The sequence below is a fragment of the Schistocerca piceifrons genome, chromosome 7 (genome assembly GCF_021461385.2).
Source record: "Schistocerca piceifrons isolate TAMUIC-IGC-003096 chromosome 7, iqSchPice1.1, whole genome shotgun sequence".
Classification (NCBI taxonomy): domain Eukaryota; kingdom Metazoa; phylum Arthropoda; class Insecta; order Orthoptera; family Acrididae; genus Schistocerca; species Schistocerca piceifrons.
Window position 1 is genome coordinate 322,156,693 of NC_060144.1, and position 19,552 is coordinate 322,176,244.

General features: G+C 38.5%; 1 protein-coding gene across 1 annotated transcript in view; it reads right to left on the reverse strand.

Moving 5' to 3' along the window:
• Positions 1–15,316: 15,316 nt before the first annotated feature.
• Positions 15,317–19,552, reverse strand: part of LOC124804820 (sterol regulatory element-binding protein 1) — a 94,471-nt gene continuing 90,235 nt past the window's right edge. Inside the window, exon 15 of the mRNA XM_047265160.1 lies at positions 15,317–18,115. Coding sequence (XP_047121116.1) covers positions 17,898–18,115 — 218 coding nt within the window. The 3' untranslated portion in view covers positions 15,317–17,897. The remainder of the gene's footprint in view (positions 18,116–19,552) is intronic.

Genomic DNA, 19,552 nt, shown 5'->3' on the forward strand with positions numbered 1-19,552 from the left:
AAGTAGTTCCAGAAGACTAGCCAAATACTGTGTTTACCATTCCATGAGGTCACTATCTGTACAACTACGTTAGATAGAATGCTGAGGGGATTGAAACCAAGAAAATATGTAGTTTATTTGGACAACATTGTTGTATTTTCTCAAGATCTGGAGTAACACACACACTGACTGAAGAAGGGTTTAACGAAGTTGTGTTTAGCATGTCTAACACTAAGTATTGGAAAGTGTCACTCTGCATCCACAGAGATAAACTATCTAGATCTACATTGATACTCTGCAAACCACCATAGGGTGCGTGGCAGAGGGTATCATGTACCACTACTAGTCATTCCCTCCCCTGTTCCACTCACTAATAGATCAAGGGAAAAACAGCTATCTATATGTCTCTGTATGAGCTGTAATTTCTCATGTCTTATCTTCATAGTCCTTATGTACAATGAATGTTGGCGGCAGTAGAATGGTTCAACAGTCAGCTTCCAAAGCTGGTTCTCTAAATTTTCTCAATAGTGTTCCTCGAAAAGAATGTCTCTTTTCCTCCAGGGATTCTCATTTGACCTTCTGGAGCATCTCTGTAACACTTACGTATTGTTCTAACCTACCGGAAACAAATCTAGCAGCTTGCCCCTGAATTGCTTTGATGTCTTCCTTCAGTCTGACCTGGTACGGATCGCAAACACTCGAGCAGTACTCAAGAATATGTCACACCAGTGTGCTATACGTGGTCTCCTTTACATATGAACCACACTTTCCTAATATTCTCCTGATAAATAGAAGTTGACCATTCGCCTTCCCTACCACAGTTCTCACATGTTCGTTCCATTTCATATTGCTTTGTAATGTTATGCCCAGATATTTAAACAACTTGACTGTGTCAAGCAGGTCACTATTAATACTGTATCTGAACACTGCAGGTCTGTTCCTCCTACCCATCCGAATCATGTGATTAGCCAAGATGGCATGAAGACTGACCCAAGGTTAATATGTGCTGTCCATGATTTATTATTACAAAAAACAACTTCAGTCTTCTTAGGACTGTGTAATTGTTATAGGAAATTCATCAAAGGGTTTGCTGAAATTGGTAGATCATTTTGTTGAGAAAAAGCTGTGAAATTCCAATGATCAACCAACTGTTAGTCTATGTTTGAAAAATTAAAAGAGCTATTAACTATGAGTCTGGTTCAAATAACAAATGGGAATGCAGCCGGGTGGTGTCATCAAACACTGCCGATATTTCTACTGGAGCACACCCATCCGTTTTCAAGACAAAACTCCAGCAAGTAAGCATTGTGCAAGTGAATTTAAAACCTTGGTTTTCAGAGAAACTCCATAAATTAATAATCAATTAGTGAGGTAGCATAAACTCTGTCCCTCTGTTTTTTGACAAGTGAGAGAACAGGGTTACATGCAGAATTTAAACAAAAGTCATTTTCTCTATTTATAAGTTACTTGCTAATTTAATTTCAACAGCGCCCTTAATAACATTATCCCAATAGCTGGAAATGCCTGCCAGAAGCTCGGTTTTGTTATAAACCATAGCATGACAGGTGCCAAGACAAAGTTCTGCAATAGTGGCTTTGCTCGGCTGTTGTAAGCATGGTGCCACTTACGCTCAGTACATCGGTCCTCCAAGGCTCTGATAGTCTGACCAATATATGACATGCCACAACTGCAAGGAATGCAATAGATATCCATCTTACGCAAACTGAGATCATCCTTTACGGGACCAAAAAGGACCCTGAGCTTAGATGGTGGTCACACAACACACTTCACGTTATATTTCCACATTTTGAAATGATCCCTGCATAAAAAGGCCACAGACTTTGATGGCATCTTGGTATCATCATCACGCACCAGTGCACAGTTGGTCAACAGCGCAACCCATGTTTAATCTGCCTTTGACTATAACTATTCTGATAAAAGATGACTTCGAGATGACAATCTCTCAGGGTCCAATATTTCATGGGCCTTGTAACCCAAGGTATGAAGTACCCCTTCATGTTGAGGCCAGATGGTGACAAGTATCAGCCTACAGATACAAATCAGTGTAAGTAGGCTTCCTATAAAGGTTTCAAAGCCACTGACTCCAAGGCACGTTCCTTGAAATCTTCCGTATTTACCAGTTTGTTTATGGAAGATATCAAGGAACATGCCTTGGAGTCAGCGGCTTTAAAACTTGTATGTTTTTGTCAGATATGTAGATGATAGTTTTATTGTTTAGCCTCAAGGCAGTGAGAATCTGAACAACCTTTTAGATGACCTGAATTCGATCCACCCAAATATTCATTTCATGATTCAGGTGGACAAGGATGGCTGTCTTCCCTTTCTTGAAGTGTTGGTAGGAGGAAGGTGGATGGTACATTGCGACATGCCATTTATAGGAAGCTTACTGACACTGTTTTGTATCTACAGGCTGATAACTGTCACTGTTTTGGCTCAACATGCAGGGGTACTTCATACCTTGGGTCACAGGACCCATGACATCTTGGACCCTGCAAGATTGTCTCTGAGTTAACCCATCTTGAAGTCATCTTTCATCAGAATGGTTATAGTGAAAGACAGATTATATGTGGATTGCACTATCAATCAACTGTGTACCACTTGAGTGGTGATTATACTGAGGTGCCACCAAAGTCTACAGCCTTTTTGCCTTATGCAGGCAGCACTTTGAACAGGACAGGTCATGTTTTGCAGAAATACGATGTGAAGTGTGGTTTTTGACCACTACCTAAGATTAGGGTATTTTATGTTCCGTAGAGGATGATCTCGGTTTGCGTAAGGCAGGTGTCTACCACATTCCTTGTAGTTGTGGCACATTATATATTGGTCAGACTATCAGGACTGTAGAGGACCAATGCACTGAGTTTCAGCAGCATACATGCTTGCAACAGCTGAGAAAATCTGCCATTGCAGAACATTGTCTTGGCGCCAGTCATTCTATCAAATATAATAACATGGAGATTCTGGAATGCACTTCGAGCTATTGAGATAGTGTTATTAAAGATGCTGTTGAAATTAAATTAGTAAGTAACCTTATAAATAGAGATGGGAGTATTTATTTAAATTCTACATATAATCCTGCTCTCTCACTTGTCAAAAAACAGAGAGAGTGAGTTTATGCTACCTCACCAATTGATTATTAACTTCACTGTTAACACTTACAGCACGATGCCCGTACACCATACGGGTGCGGCCACCCTGACGTTGGCGACGGCGCCCGCATACCGTACGGGCGAGCCTTTATTTTGCTCCGTAAGCGCGTCTCCGAAGCAGTTTCGTCAACTAATGTGGACGTATTTCGTTCTTCTTCCACAAGAGGCAAGCACTTATTGGCTATCTCATCCTGGGAGTGGCTGTGAGCACTGCAAAGTCGAAGTTATCTGCAGTTCATTCACAGGTGTTTACGATCGTGAAAATATCGCGCAGCGAGTTGACGGAGGCAGAGATCTTAGATATTCTTTATGGAGATGAAGGATCTGAAGTTGATGATTCTGACAAAGAGTATTTGTACTCTCCAGACGAAAGTACAAGTGACGATTCAGATATGTAGATGTCTCAATTGTTCATAAAGTGAAGAGCCCGTTTGCCCGAAAAACTTTGAGTGGTGGTAAAAGCTGTTTTTCCACTTGTTTATAGTGTCAACTGTCAACAGTTTTATTTTATATAACTAGAACACTAGGTAGAATGTATTCCTAGTAGACTTTATTCACAGAGTGGGGAAGAAACTGGCTGAGAAGGGCGGAAATATTTTTCAGCAACAAGCCGCTTCATCCTTACAAATTGAGAGGACATTTGCAAGGCACTTTCCAGAGAAGGTCCCACCCACTGCAAACAAGGTGAATACTACTAGGTATTGCAACGTATGTTCAGACAGGGGGAAGAAAGAGACGGGTAAGAGCATCAGGAAGGAAGTAGATGGTGGTGCAAGGACTGTGGCGTTGGCCTTTGCGTCGCACAGTGTTTCCAGGATTTTCACACGAAGGCTAACTACATCTGAACTATTAAAATACTCTAGTTTACAGGTACCGGCAGTTAGACAGTCAAGTGATATTTTGTTTTAAATTTAGATACAGTACTAATGGCTTTACTCAAGAGAGAGATCATGTAAAACTTTTTTATCCACGATATTTTTGTGTTTTCTTTTTTAATTATAACACCCATTTGTATTTTATATTGTAAAATAAACTCACTATCATGTAAAGCTCTTACTTTTTCCTTTTAAATGATGCAAGAACCATATTCCTATCATTTTCCTGTTCTTTGCAATCTAATTTCAAACATTCATTAAATATGCCAGTTCACAGCCAAGTGCCAGGTGTAAAGAGGGCAGTGTTGAAAGTGTTAATAACTTCTGGCGTCGGTCATCTTTGGTTTGTGGTGGCACTTGTGTTTACAGTGTGTGGGTGTGTTATCTTTATGGAGTTTCTCTGAAAAATGAGGTTTTAAATTCATTTGCACAGTGCTTATTTGCTGCAGTTTTGGCCTTGAAAATGGAAGGGTGTGCTCCTGGCAAAATATCAGCAGTTTTTGATGATGTCACCCAGCTGCATTCCTGTAAGTTATTTGAACACAGTACACACCGGGAGAAATTAAGGTCTCATACGAGTGTGGTATTAATATTTTCAAATTAAGAAAAGTAATGTATTCTATTCTGTGGCACGAGTAATCAGGCAATTGATTGTATTCTCTGTCAGGATACAGATGGAAACGAACACTCGGTAGCATGTGCATTGAAATGCTGAAGCCCAAATGAAATTACTCAGCCACAGAGACAGAAATGTTGAGTGTCATTTACAGTATTAGTTATTTCCATTGTTAACTGTATGGTAGAAAGCTTAAAGTTATAATGGACCATGTGATGTTAATGTGGTTGTTAGGACTGAAAGATCCTTTGAGTAGATTAACCTGTTGGACATTAAAGTTGAGTGAATTCGATCATTGAGATGGTACACAAACCCAGCAAGAAACATAGCAATGCCAATAGTTTGAGCAGAAAGACTGGGGTCATGCGAGCACTTGCCAGAAGCCTGCTGAGTGGTAAGAAGTGCAGACTGCTGATACTGACTGCCACTTATTTAGGACACAGCCACAGTTTATGACACACAAGGGGCTATTGTGTAGGATGACAAGCCTGATGGTACTACACCGATGAAGGGTGAAGTATTGAGGGAAGCACATAACCATACATCAGCATGTTTTGTTGGCAAAGGACAACTAATCATAGAATAGCTGAGCAATACTAGTGGAGGATATGGACAGGATGCTGACCAGCATGTGAAGAAATGTGTATCATGTGCACAACATGCTGATCTCAGTCATCAACGAGTGCCACTAAAAAGATTACCAGAGGTATCCAAGCCATCTGAGAAGGTGGATATCTACATGTTAACTATCACAGACCACTTTTCATGTTATGTCATGACAGTTGCAACCCCGAATCAAAAAGTGAGAGAAGTGGCACATGCCATGGTAAACAATTGGATATTAAAATTTGGTGTTCCTGATACAATAATAACAGATCACAGCACCAACTTTATGTCCGAGTCACGCAGCTATGCCATCTATAGTGGATCCAGAAGTTCAGAACTAGTCCTTTCCTGCCTAAAATGAATAGAAGAACACATTTTTGTACTGTCAGCAAGATGTTAAGTTATTATGTGGACAGCTATCACAATGATTGGGATGTTTAGCTACCCCACATTGTAGCTACATATAATTCTGAAGTACATGCCAGTATTGGACTTTCAATGTACGAGGTAGTACATGAGAGAAAATAACCATCACTGTCTGAAGAAGTTACGCCTAAAATTGGGAAAAACAGAGTTGGGGGAGGTGGTCACTGAAGAAACTTTCAAACCTCTTATGGGATGTTTGGAAATGGTTGGACAAAGCAAATGTCAAAGGCAAGTAGTACCATGTGTTGGTAAATTACCTGAATACAGAATTTGCCAATCATTCATGCTGGCAAATCTAGACACTGCAGAAAAAAAAAGTCAATCCTTACTTGGCACCAAGGGCCAAGTCAGAGAAATGACATCACCCATGAATGTAAAAAATTTAAGTGTATATCAAATGGATAGGCTAATGGGAAAAGGTGGTGGTGTATTTTTCGCATTAGACAAATAACTCAAATCCACAAAGACAGAAACTGAAGTTGCATGTGAAATTGTTTGGGCAGGATTCAGAATCAGGGGTGAGCATAAAAATGGTAATTGGGTCCTTCTATTGCCCACCAGACTCATCTCCTGATGTAACAGAAAACTGTATAGAAAAACCCTCACTCCATTTGAACAAGTTCCCCATCATTAGTGGATACTTTAGTCATCCAACAATTAATTGGGATAATTGCAGTTTCTTTAATGGTGGACATGGTAAGACATACTGTGAATCAATTACTAAATATGTCTTCTCTGAAAACTACTTAGAACAGATAGTTCAGAACCTCACTCATGATGCAAATGTACTGGATCTGTTAGCAACAAACAGGTCTGATTTCTTTGAGGATGTCCATATCAAAACTGGTATCAGTGATCGAGATGTGGCAACAATGATTAGCAAAGTACAAAGGGCAACTAAAACAAGAAAGAAGATATGTGTGTTCTGCAAACTAGATGAAAATCAATAGTGTCATTTCTCAATGAGAACTTGAAACTTTCAGAAAAGGGCAGGAGCGCATAAAGGAATGATGGCTCAAGCTTAAAAGAATAGTTGACCGTGCATCGGATTGATATGTACCTAGTAGAACAGTTCATAATGGGAGGGACCCTCCATGGTATGCAATCACTATAAAGAAACATCTAAAGAAATAGAGACTACTGCAGAATAGGTGTAAAATAAAGCGCAGGATTACAGACAGAGAGAGGCTGAACGAAATGCATTTGGCTGTCAAGAGAGAAATGCATGAAGCCTTCAGTGACTGCCATAGCAAAATATTGTCAAATGATCTTTCACAAAACCCAAAGTACTTCTGATTGTATGTATAGGCTGTTCGTGGCACTGAAGTTAGTGTTCTGTCCCTAGTGAATCAGACAAGAACTGAAATTGGATAGCAAAGCAAAAGCTGAAATGCTTAACTTAATTTTCAAATGTTCCTTTACCAAAAAAAAAAAAAAAAAAAAAAAAAAAACCATGAGACATGCCTCAATATTTAAACCTTATACCACTGAGTTGATGTGTAAAATCAGTATTAGCATCAGTGGTGTTGAGGAACAGCTGAAATTATTAAAACTAAACAAAGCTACAGGGCTCGATGAAATCCCTTCAAATTCTATATTGAATTTGCGGCTGAGTTAACCTCTCTTCCAACTATAATCTATTATATACTCATGCTCATAAATTAAGGATAATTGCAGAATGTTGTGCCGTACACAAAACTTGTGCTAATAGCATAGGCACATAGGAAACACACAAGACACAGATCTATAAGTCCACGGTATTGGTGATAAGTTGAGAAAACTGTCCCAAAACACATGTGCTACAAAACGCCACTGTTTCCTGTGCAGCATGTACCCTGACATCAATATGGGATATGATCACCATGCACACGTAGATGCTGGGGTATAGCCTCCCATTCTTGCACCAGTGCCTGTCGGAGCTCCTGAAGTGTCATAGGCGTTTGAAGACGTGCAGCGATACGTCGACCGAGAGCATCCCAGACGTGGTCGATGGGGTTTAGGTCTGGAGAACAGACAGGCCACTCCATTCACCTGATATCTTCTGTTTCAAGGTACTGCTCCACAATGGCTGCTCGGTGGGGCCATGCGTTATCATCCATCAGGGGGAAGGTGGGACCCACTGCATCCCTGAAAAGGCGGACATACTGGTGCAAAATGATGTCCGATACACCTGACCTGCTACAGTTCCTCTGTCAAAGACATGTAGGGGTGTATGTGCACCAATCATAATCCCACCCCACACCATCAAACCATGACTTCCATATGGGTCCCTTCCAAGGACATTAAGGGGTTGGTATTTGGTTCCTGGTTCATGCCAGATGGAAACCTGGTGAGAATCACTGTTCACCTGGACTCGTCCGTGAACATAACCAGGGATCACTGTTCCAATGACTATGTACTGTGTTCTTGACACCAGGCTTTATGAGCTCTCCTGTGGAATGCAACTTGCAGGTCTCCTGGCGAATAAACCATGTCTGTTCAGTCATCTGTAGACTGTGTGTCTGGAGAAAACTGTTCCAGTGGCTGCGGTAAGGTCCTGAGCAAGGCTATCTGCAGTACTCCATAGCCGTCTGCGGGCACTGATGGTGGGATATTGGTCTTCTTGTGGTGTTGTACACTGTGGACATCCCATACTGTAGCGCCTGGAAATGTTTCCTGTTTGCTGGAATTGTTGCCATAATCTTGATATCACTCTTTGTGGCACACAGAGGGTCCATGCTATGACCTGTTGTGTTTGACCAGCCTCCAGTCGCCCTAGTATTCTACCCCTCATAACGTCATCAATATGTGTTCTTTGAGCCATTTTCAACACATAGTCACCATTAACACGTCTGAGAATGTTTGCACACTTACTCACTGCACCGTACTCTGACACGCACCAACACACCTCTGCACATGTGGGCTGCTGCCAGCGCCATTGTGCGACGACCGCAGGTCAAATGTACCGCATGCTCATACCCTGAGGTGATTTAAACCTTCAAACCGCCCACCAGAGCATTGTTTCACCATGTATCAGCATTATCCTTAATTTATGAGCATGAATGTAGATACCTCAAACAAAAAACTGTGCCCAGTAATTGGAAGACGGTACAAGAAGGGTCTAGAAGTGATTCACATAACTGCCACCCAATACCTTTGACATCAACCTGTTGTGGAATCTTAGAACATACTCTGAGCTCAAACATAGTGAAGCATCTTGAAAACAATGATCTCCTCCATGGCAACCAGCACAGATTCCAAAAAACATCAGTCACATGAAACGCAACTTGCACTTTACTCACAAAACATATTGACAGTTTTGGATCACGACTGTCAGGTAGATGCAGTATTTTTTGATTTCTGAAAAACATTTGACTCGCTACCGTACTCACACTTATTGTCAAAAGTTCGATCGTATGGGTTATCAAGTGAAATTTGTGACTGGATTTTGAACTTTTTGATAGAGAGGATGCAGCATGTTTCCTTAGATGTAGAGTCATTGTCAGGTAGAAGTAACTTTGGGTGTGTCCCAGGCAACTTTGGGTGTGTCCAACAGAAGTGTGATGGGACCCTTTCTGTTCATGTTGTACATTAATGACCTTACAGACAATATTAACAGTAAACTCAGTCTTCTTGATTCATTTACCTATGATGAAGTACTGTCTCAAAGAAGCGGCATAAACATTCAGTTGGATCTTGACAAGATTTCAAAGCGATGCTAAGATTGTCAACTTGCTTTAAATGCTCAGAAATGTAAAATTATGCATTTCACAAAATGAAAAAAAAGTAGTGTCCTACGACTATAATATCAACAATTCACAGTTGAAAACGATCAACTCTTACAAACACCTGGTTGTAATATTTTGTAAGGTTGAAATGAAATGATCACAGAGGCTCAGTTGTGAGTACAGCAGTTGGTAGACTCCAGTTTATTGGCAGAATACTGTGGAAATGCAATCAGTCTACAAAGGAGATTCCTTACAAATCACCCATGCGGCACAGTTTAGAATACAGCTCAAGTGTTTGGGACCCATATCATATAAGAGTAACAGAGGATATTAAACATGTACAGAGAAGGGCAGCACGGATGGTCACAGGTTCGTTTGACCTGTGCGAGACTGTTGCAGTGATGATGAAGAAACTGACCTAGTAGACTCTTAGAAGAAAGATGTAAACTATCCCAAGAAAGTCTACTAACAAAGCTTCAATAACTAGCTTTAAATGATGACTCTAGGAATATACTAAAACTCCCTCCATATCACTCACATAGGAATAGTTAGGACAACTTTTAAAATAATTGCTGCATGCATAGAAGCATTCAAACAATCGTTCTTCCCGTGCTCCATATGTGAATGGAGTGGGAAGAAACCCTAACTGGTACAATAGGACGTACTGCCATGCACTTATAATGCGGTGGTTTGCGGAATATAAATGTAGATGAACTGCCACTGTTCAGGAAGGAACTGTAGACACATTGCCATAAATTCCAGTGTTGTTACCAGTGACAGACATTAAGGATAAGAAGGGAAGAGAAAAAATAAAGAGTTGATGAGCAGTATTTATGAGGAGTGCCTTATGCACTCGGATCACATCAACAGATTTCAGTGGGCTGAGCAACATGGAGCAGCTTTATGAGTAAAATATATGATGATCTTGATAAGGGGTGACATGGCCACTTTGAAGACAACAGTGTTCCACAGTTTGACAATATGTAAAAACCACAACAGTCTATAATCACAAGTATTTGTTTTATTCAATGACCAGTTTCAGTTCAATAGTCATCTTCAGACTGATCTGTATTCTTGATGTAAAAAAAAAAGGGGACAGATAAAATATACAGCCATGATTGGCATAGTCACAGGGTACAAAAACATGATAAAATTATGGTAAACACTCATGGTCTGTAAAGTAGGGCCATCATTAGCACACTCGTGACATTGCCTGTCATGGCTATATATTTTATTTGCTTCCTTCATTAACATCAAAAGTCCAGATTAATCTGAAGATGATCATTATGATTATAACAGGTCACTGAATAAAACAAATAGTTGTGATCATAGACTGTTGTGGTTTTTACATATGATGATTTTATTATTACCTCATTGTGGTGGAATTATGTTGCAATATGAGAAGTTGTGTGGTTGTATTGCAATCTAGTAAGTCTTGTGTGGTAGGTGTTCAGTTTATACTTGAAAGAGAGTGAGCTATTATGATACAATGCTATTGCACTAATGAGTCATGTACACCCAGGTTTTTGAGAGGGTGTTGAGTATGAAGCAAATTCCTTCTCCCAGTTGGTGTTACCACTGGTGACCTCCAAAGGGTAATCGTGTATGGATATCTTCACATAAGCTATACTAGCGCCAGAGAGAGAGGACCACGATACATCCAAGTAGGATGGTTCAGACCAACACACAAGCCTGTGGAATACAGTTATTAGTAGGTAACAGAAAACAGCAGGATGTCAGGAGAAGTACTGACATCACATCCATACGTTCAGAGCATGGTCATACATTGGGTTTAGATAGTGACAGTACAGTGCTACAAACAGGGAAGTGCCAAAGGAGTGATGGGGTTAGGATTATGAGACAGTGGAATGGTACAACCTGTGATATAGTGGGTATGATTTTGGTCTCCCAGCTATCATCACTGTAATGACTATAATAAATCTGACACAATCTTCATTTTACTGGCCAGAGAAGCCGCTGGATGTGTTGCCAACCCAGAATCTTTTTGTATGACATCCTCCTCCATTCACTGGATGAGCTTATAGCCTCCCAAAGTATTGCTGCAGAATAGATGTTCCAGCACGTATGGCAATATCATGATAAATAGTGCCACACCATTGTGGCCATAAGTATTTCAGTTTCTAGTACTGCAGGGAGTGGCAGAGGTGAGGAGAGAGATGGACTCCAGGGAGAAGTTCTGGGGCGGGCTTAAGGATTTCAGGAAAGACTAGAGATCCTGCTGGATTCCTGGAATGGGTTCACTGTGGCAGGGTTTGTTGGTGGATAAATCTGACAGCTGGCAGAGTCCTTCTTCTAGGTTATGGTTCTGCAGACTGCAGTGAGCCATCAGCCATTCCACAACATTCCAAAGATGATACAACAGACAAGCAGAGACATAATACTAATGGTTACCTAAGCAAAATCATCCACATTTATCTAACTGATGCCAAATTTAAAAAGGATCCAAAAAACCATTCTCGCCATTTTATGTAACTAAATTATCACACTTACCCTGGTGGACCGCTATTTCAAGTTCCTTAAGGATGTCAAATTTCTTTCCTTTCTTATGTACAAGTATCATATCTAAGTCCTTTTCTATGCCTTTCAGGGGATGACTAGACTCATCCATATGTTTGGCAACACTGATCTGCCATAGTTGCCCAGGTTAAAAGTGTCCTACCTGTTTACACTTGTGTGCAAACGTTTATGCAAGATTAACTTAAGGCAGCCTGACTATGGAACCTTGACACTCAATACGCATTTCTGAGGATTATGTTCCTAACACAATTGCTTGTATGCTAAAATATTTACAATGACCAATCATTATGTATCAATGTTTTATTACTTTCAACTGGAAAACTGGCATAGCAGTTAGATATTATTTATAGAGCATGAGGTTATCATTAAAAGTATTTAATAAAACTGAAAGTTAACCTGACTTTACGCAATAATTTCAGAATAATGAATGTAAGAATAAATATATTATCTATTTATAGGTAACAATAACACATATTACAATTCCTTAATATCATTCATGCAGTCTCTTATGTTATCTGATTGCACAGAGATGAGTTTTTAGAAACAGAATCCTAGTTTCTTTTTCGATGACTGATAGGCAAAAGAAATGTTCAAACACCAAAGGATCTTTTACTCGATATATGTGGCATAAAAGAGTTCAAGTTCTTCAAGCACCTCAAATTCCTTTCCTTTCTTACGTATGAGTATCACATCTATTCCTAAAAGTGTCCTACCCGTTTGCACTGTTTTTCAGACAAAAGATATGAAAAATGCTAAATAGTTGCTTCCAATTATTTCTGTTTTCAGCACCTATTATTTTGCACGAAAGACATTAGGAGATGGTATCCATCAAGTCTAACACCGTTTGAAAGTATGGGCTTTCAATATCAAGTTGCTAGGGTACATCCGACCTTTGAATACAATGGCTGCGCAAATGCTACTATACAAGCTTGCTGACAAAATTCTCAAATCTTTCCAGTGCCTGCAACAAAACTGTGAAGCCGATGTCATAGTAATTACGAGGAGCATTTATGACTTACTGGCAACTTACAAAAATTATTTTGTAAAGGCTATCATGGGCAACTTCCTTCAAAGATCTGTTCCACCCCACAGGTCATTGATCTCCCTATGAAGCCACAAGACATCCAACATGAAGAGAATATGTGCTTCTAAATACGTATAAACATCATGCAGATATTTCATCATAATTGCAGTTAAACCTACATCATTATTTCATTCAAAAGTTTTTAGCTGAACAGTCCTGTTAAGTTCCAACAAATCGTGTTGATTGTAAGTCTTTTATTTGAATGTTTTGATCTTAAACAATTACAGTTTTTGAGATGATATAGAATGCCTCCCATCATGTAGAAAAACGATGTGCCCATCAAGTAACTGAACGTAAAGTCTGCATTGCCGTAAAAAAACAGAGAAATGTTGCCCACAAAGTTTCAAACATAGGTTCAAGATGGATGATATCCAAATGTAATGCTGAACCATAAGCGTACAAAACCACAAAATGAATTTAAATTCTGGGAACCCTGTACTTCGTAAACATTTGACGATGAGCCTTCCTGCAATGGCGAAAGAAATGAATTTTGCCTCAAATCTCTCCTAATGCTGCGTGCAATAGCGGTCGACTTTTTCTTCCATTTTCTAATGTTCAACAATATCACCGAAAGCATAGAGTCAGGAATTAGTTCCCTGTGTCCTTTCGGAAGACAGTCTGATGTGGGTACTGTGCACTAGTATAAACCTGGAACCATATGTCTTCGATAATTATGATAGCAGTCATCAGAACAATACGAAGATGTTCCTTTTAAAGTTTTCTGTTGGTATCAAGAATATGATATGATTCTATAGCCTGCTCTTTTGAAGTCTAAAACTATGATTTATTTGGGTTTATGGTTATTAGTGTGTCATATCCGAACATTCTAAGCAGCTTGGCTTCTTCCACAGTTTTTATGTCCTAGCAAAAGTCGCCTTCAATTTCGTCCATCTGATCATCCTGAGAAAGTGACAATTCTCAAGAAAAGAAAAAAATTATCTTCAGTGATGGTTGAGAGTTTTATTCCTGAAAGGACCAGCCCTTCTCTCTCTCCTCACTCTGTACTCGAGAATAAATCATTCTTTGCGTAAAACTATAATACTGCCTATTTGCTGCTAAATCTGAAATTGTTTGAACACATTATGTCTTGTATAAATGTATTACAGAGTTTCTTAGGTTCAGTAAGTTCCTCACTTCTAAACACAGTACACAAATTGGATGGTTGCCCTTCTCATCCATTCTTTTCAAACCTATTTTACAAAATGTTTCTAGGCCTCTGTTTCACTTTTGTCGCTGAAATTCAACTCTGCAATATCACATTTCAATATATTTTTACAAATATAACTCTTCAAACTCATTTTTGAAACCATCTTTAATAACAACCAATGCAGAGAATAAGAGCAATTAATGAAGTCTAATGAAAACAAGCCAATGTCAGTAGGAGTTGATAGTAAGGGGACAGTAAAGGGATCAAACAAAAGAGCCCCACTAGCAGATCCACTAAGCAGCTTGAAACCCACAGGCTCAGACAGAAATAAAGTGAGATTGTGAATGTTAGCAAAGGGAGTGAAAATACAGAAAAGAAATGCACACATGGTAGGCAGGAATCAGTCCTGGGAATTAGTGCTGAATGATGATAATCAAAAAATTCATCTCTTCAAGTTATGTAATTAAAAAAGAACAAAAATTAAAAATATGTAATACACAGAAGAAAACAAGGTTTCTGCATTTTAAGGGATATTTTAAAACTGTAATCAACTTGTCGAAACACATAGTGGAGCACATTTTCAGAACCACTCCAAATCTTACCACCAAGAGCTCTTTTGTTCTCCATATGGCAAGATGGTTCAACTTACATGTCAGCTATATAATGAGGTGTTGTCAACAAAAGACTCTCTGGGGAGGGACAGGAGGTGTATTATATTTCCACTCATCCATCCTGAAATGCTGTTGCCAACTATAATTTGCAACACCTCGGCTGGCATTAGCTATGACAAGGCCAAAGGAAAGTACCCATGTGTTAGTCAGATCTACTGTATTGATCCATTTAATTGTCTGCAATATCGGTTTCCAACCTCTAATATTGTGCAGTTTTAGAAGCGTTAACTTAGATATGGGTCCATGATTAATCTCATGTAAACACAGTGAAGTAGGTTATTACATTGATGAGAACAAACAAGAAATTTCCCCTGCCTGGTAATGAGAATAAATGAGAGGAAAAAATAACTGGAAGTTGTTCATAATCTCGTTCTTCACTCTTATGTTGACATGCATGGTGTCCCAGCACAGATAAAAGTGAAACAATCAAATTAAATTATCCACACCACAGAAGAGAGTACATTAAGGCAACTAAGATAGGAATAAATTGACACTGCTTGAACTCTTATTCTTATAAAATTTATTTAAGTTACAAAAGTTGTACTGTACAATTGTGTAAAACACTCTCTCTCTCTCTCTCTCTCTCTCTCTCTCTCTCTCTCTCTCTCTGAGTGACTGGAAAACTCAGAAGCACAAAAGAATTACAAGAAATAATAGATATGTAAACAGTTTAAAATAGTTTTGGAATCAATGAGTATTTATAACCATATGATAAAGAAAATACTCAGATTCTAACACATCTTACTTTAACATCCAATGAATGAGACAATAACAAAACAGAGTGAGGGTTTGTATACAGTAATTTGTGGTAGTTTAAGTGGCTAGTTTATTCTCTACAATAAAACTTATAGAGTGATGTCACACATGAATTACTCTTAGTACGAATGTGGAAAATTATATGAAAATAATCTGAGTTTCCTCTTTCCCTACATATTTACAAAATATTACAAATTCACCAGAATTACAGTGCGTCAACAAGTTTAATAAATATGATTTAAGAACTCTGCAACATTTTTTTTCTTTGTTTGTAATCCGCTACATTTTCTATTATGAAGAGATTTTAAATGAAATAAGGACAAACTGTAAAGCAATTTAAAGTGGACTAACAAAAATTAACTCCTTCGTACTTGCATAATTGTTGAAAATATTTTTTTGCATTTAACTGTAAATCTAGTTCTTTTAATAACTATGATCTCACATTAAAGACAGATGAAATGACCACATGATTAAGAAAATACCCTTACTTTTTAACAACAGCTGATGATATTCTATTAAAAAAATTATCCAGGCCAAGGAAAAATAAGCTTTTTAATAAATCCATATTAACTACCATTTTTTGAAATTAATATATTTTTTTAATGCAATTTTACCTATTTTAAGTTTTGGGATAGAAGTGGAAGGAATCATTAGTGGTTCATGTACACCGAATGTTTCTTCAAGTAAACTATAACACTTTTGTTTTCAAATAGAGGATTTTGTCACACTTTACGTACTCCATGTCAGGCCCACGAATACTATTCCGCAGGTTGTTGAGCACTGTCATCTGCAAAACAAATTCTACAGAACTTCCATCCCCCAGGCCCAAACACAACATTCTCAATAATGTTGGCCATTGGGTTTGAGAAGAATCTAGAAACTGCTGTTGGCCCAAAATGGCACTTGCATTCGATAACACCGCTCCAAAATCTGCAGTACACAGAACTGAGACTGAAGCAGTATGCGAGCGTTTGTGCAATTGCTACCATAGATCAAGAACACTGATATCAGCTTCAAGGTGATCTTCACGAACATGCCAGAGCCAAGGCCAGCTGCCGATACTCCTGATACTCTTTAGATCTGACAGCTGTCAATGGTGTAGAATGGGGGCAGTCCCACAGACCTGCTGAGCCAGAGGACTTGGTATACCTGTTAGGCATGGAAGGAAAAGAAACTACTGAATCTGTACAAAATATGTTGCACTCTTTAATAAACTGCAGCATTTTAGGTGTGACCTTTACGAAAGGACATTAACTGTGGATACTTAGTCTTAATGCTAACCTTTTGGCCCCAGAGTTTGAATATTTGCACATAAGATTTATCTTTCATGAATAGTTTGTCCTAAGACGGAGAAATTTTCAAGAATTTCAGCGAGCAAATTCCCCATTTATCAGGGGCAAAATTAAAAGCAGTTGGGTTGTTTGGATCTAATATTTGAAAAATGATGTTTCATTCCATCTTCAAATCATAAATGACTGAGTAAGAGGGAGGGAGGAGGTGTTTGTTACCAAGTTCTCAGGTAATAAAAAAGACCCACATCACATTTCTGTTGTAATTGATATGCTGAAAAAGTCCATGAAGTTAGGCTGTTTAATGGGGCTCAATTTTCATTTTTGAGCACATGCCACAATTTTCTCCCTGCAAATTTGTGTATGTCGGAGAGGAACAAGGTGAGCACTTTCATCAAATCATTAAAGTGATGACAAAAGGTATCACAATTGCTGGAGCACCCATACAATAAGAGAGACTGTGCATCACTTTGAGACGTACAAAAGGCAATTCGCCACAGTGAAAGCAATGGTAGATGCTTTAAGGAGGATAGAGAAAATTAATGTAAGTCAATGGCGTATACAGAAAATTTACGTTAAGTCAGTGGACACGTAAGTGCTATGCAATAACGACTTTTTTTCACGCATGTCCTTAGTATAAAACCTTCACTCATGCTAGAAAATTAAATTACTTTTCATTACAATTACAAATGTTTTGCTAATTTTCTAGTTTATAAAGAAGTCATGTTGCGGTAAAACTTATGTGATGGGAAAAAACTGAAGTCAGATTTGAATTTAGTATACAAAAATCCTTGAGATTGAGCCATTACGTAGCAAAAATTAGCTAAAGACATTTTTCATTGGCCTGGGTTATCTTTGGATTTTCAATGCAAACAAATTAATCATACTGCAGGAGGAGATTGATGGAGTTTACTTAGTTTAAGAAACAAAAGACAGAAATGTCAATTGCAATTGTTTCAATGCTTGTCCAGACTTGGAGAGAAACTAAAAAGATTTGGAATGTCAACTGTGTCTCATAAAATACTAAGATCACTTAATTTGTGACAGAACTGCTACCAAGAGATTTCATAAGATTGTAGCATTCCCCAAGCCTCTTTCGGTCACCAATTCTCTCTAGAGTCTTCGCTGCTTCTGCAAGCATGCCAGCACGCTCGCCTGGTGATGAGAGAAGCTGTGCTGGCAGGTGGCGGCAAGCCAGATATAAGGCCATTGCATGCTCTCGCTCTCCACTAACTTCTTGTTGGCTTTTATCTACAAAACCAAACAATGAGTGCAGTCAATCACAACTGTATATCTGAACAAAGAAGAAAAATATATTTAAAATACTTAACATCACAGCAATCTTAGTAATACAATACACATTCATTACTCAAAAAAAATCTGTATTTTTTTAATGGAATTTTCTCACTACTTCAAATCTGTTCCATTTTTGTGTTTTTAAGAATAATCCAGATGTTTCCCAGGAGGCACAAAATATTTAAGAATACTGCATTTTATTACTCTTCAAAGATTTCACTGCGAGATTTACAGCTCTTGTCAATTATTAACTTCATTTATGAATTTATAAGCTGTTATTTTCTTACCACAAAATGCAGTCTCTAAACTAAAACAAAATTCCTTATTCAAGAATTTCTCATTACCGTTGCCATGTGTAAAATAGTGTACAAGGGTCAAGTGAAGAGGTCTTGGCCAGGCATAAAGAAGGTATTCAAATCAACAAAACATTGCATTTTGTTCCAATTTTGGTACACACTAGGCAATAATATCAAGTCAAGTGTCAACTTGCCTGACAGAATAGCATTTTCCATTTGAAAAAATAGTTGCATGTCTTTTGTTTAAATTCATAAAATGAGGTAGTGGTGGTGTAAAATTCCTTGTTGTCAATGTCTTTTCACCAATGCAAAGATTCATAAGGAATTTGATCCTTCATTTTCAATGGTTTAGAAATGGGCAGCTGAATTCAAAGCTGAATTCAACACCCTCCCACCTTCTCTCTCTCTCTCTCTCTCTCTCTCTCTCTCTCTCTCTCTCTCTCTCTCTCTTCCATTATACTTTAATATCCCATCAGCTGCATAAGACATGGTTTTGTGTAGGTGGCTACTGTACAGATAGGAGAAGAAAACAACAGTTGTGGCCTTACTGAAAGGATAATATTGGTTGAAGTAATATATGGACAGAGGGGATGGGGTGGGTGGGAGGCTAAATCAAGAGGGCTAATCATAATTAAACTGGCTTCTCTCCTCTTGCCAGAGATGTGTCTTTTGATAAAAATCTACCAACGAATTGTACAAACCTTCAGTTTCATATCTTGAAGTTAGCAAAAGGAATACAAAGACAGAAAAGTTCTTCAAGTACAGTTTCTCTGTTATTTCACACTCAACACATTCCAATGGCATACAAAGTGAAAAAAAAAAAACAAAGACTTGTGGAAAAAATACCTTAAGCAAAAATTATTATCCAAGAGAGTACAACAAATTTCTCTCATTTTCTACTGGAATAACGCCAAGGAATGACTAAAATCTTGTCAAAATGAGTTGGTCATAGTTATCTACCATCTACTTCAGTACCATTCATTGATCAGTCCACAGTGAGCTGACTCAAGCAAATGTCAAAAAGGTACTGGGGGTGGGAACTCTTAACGAACAGGACTTGAAATGAAGGGGAGATGGAGAAGCAGGTGTTATTTTT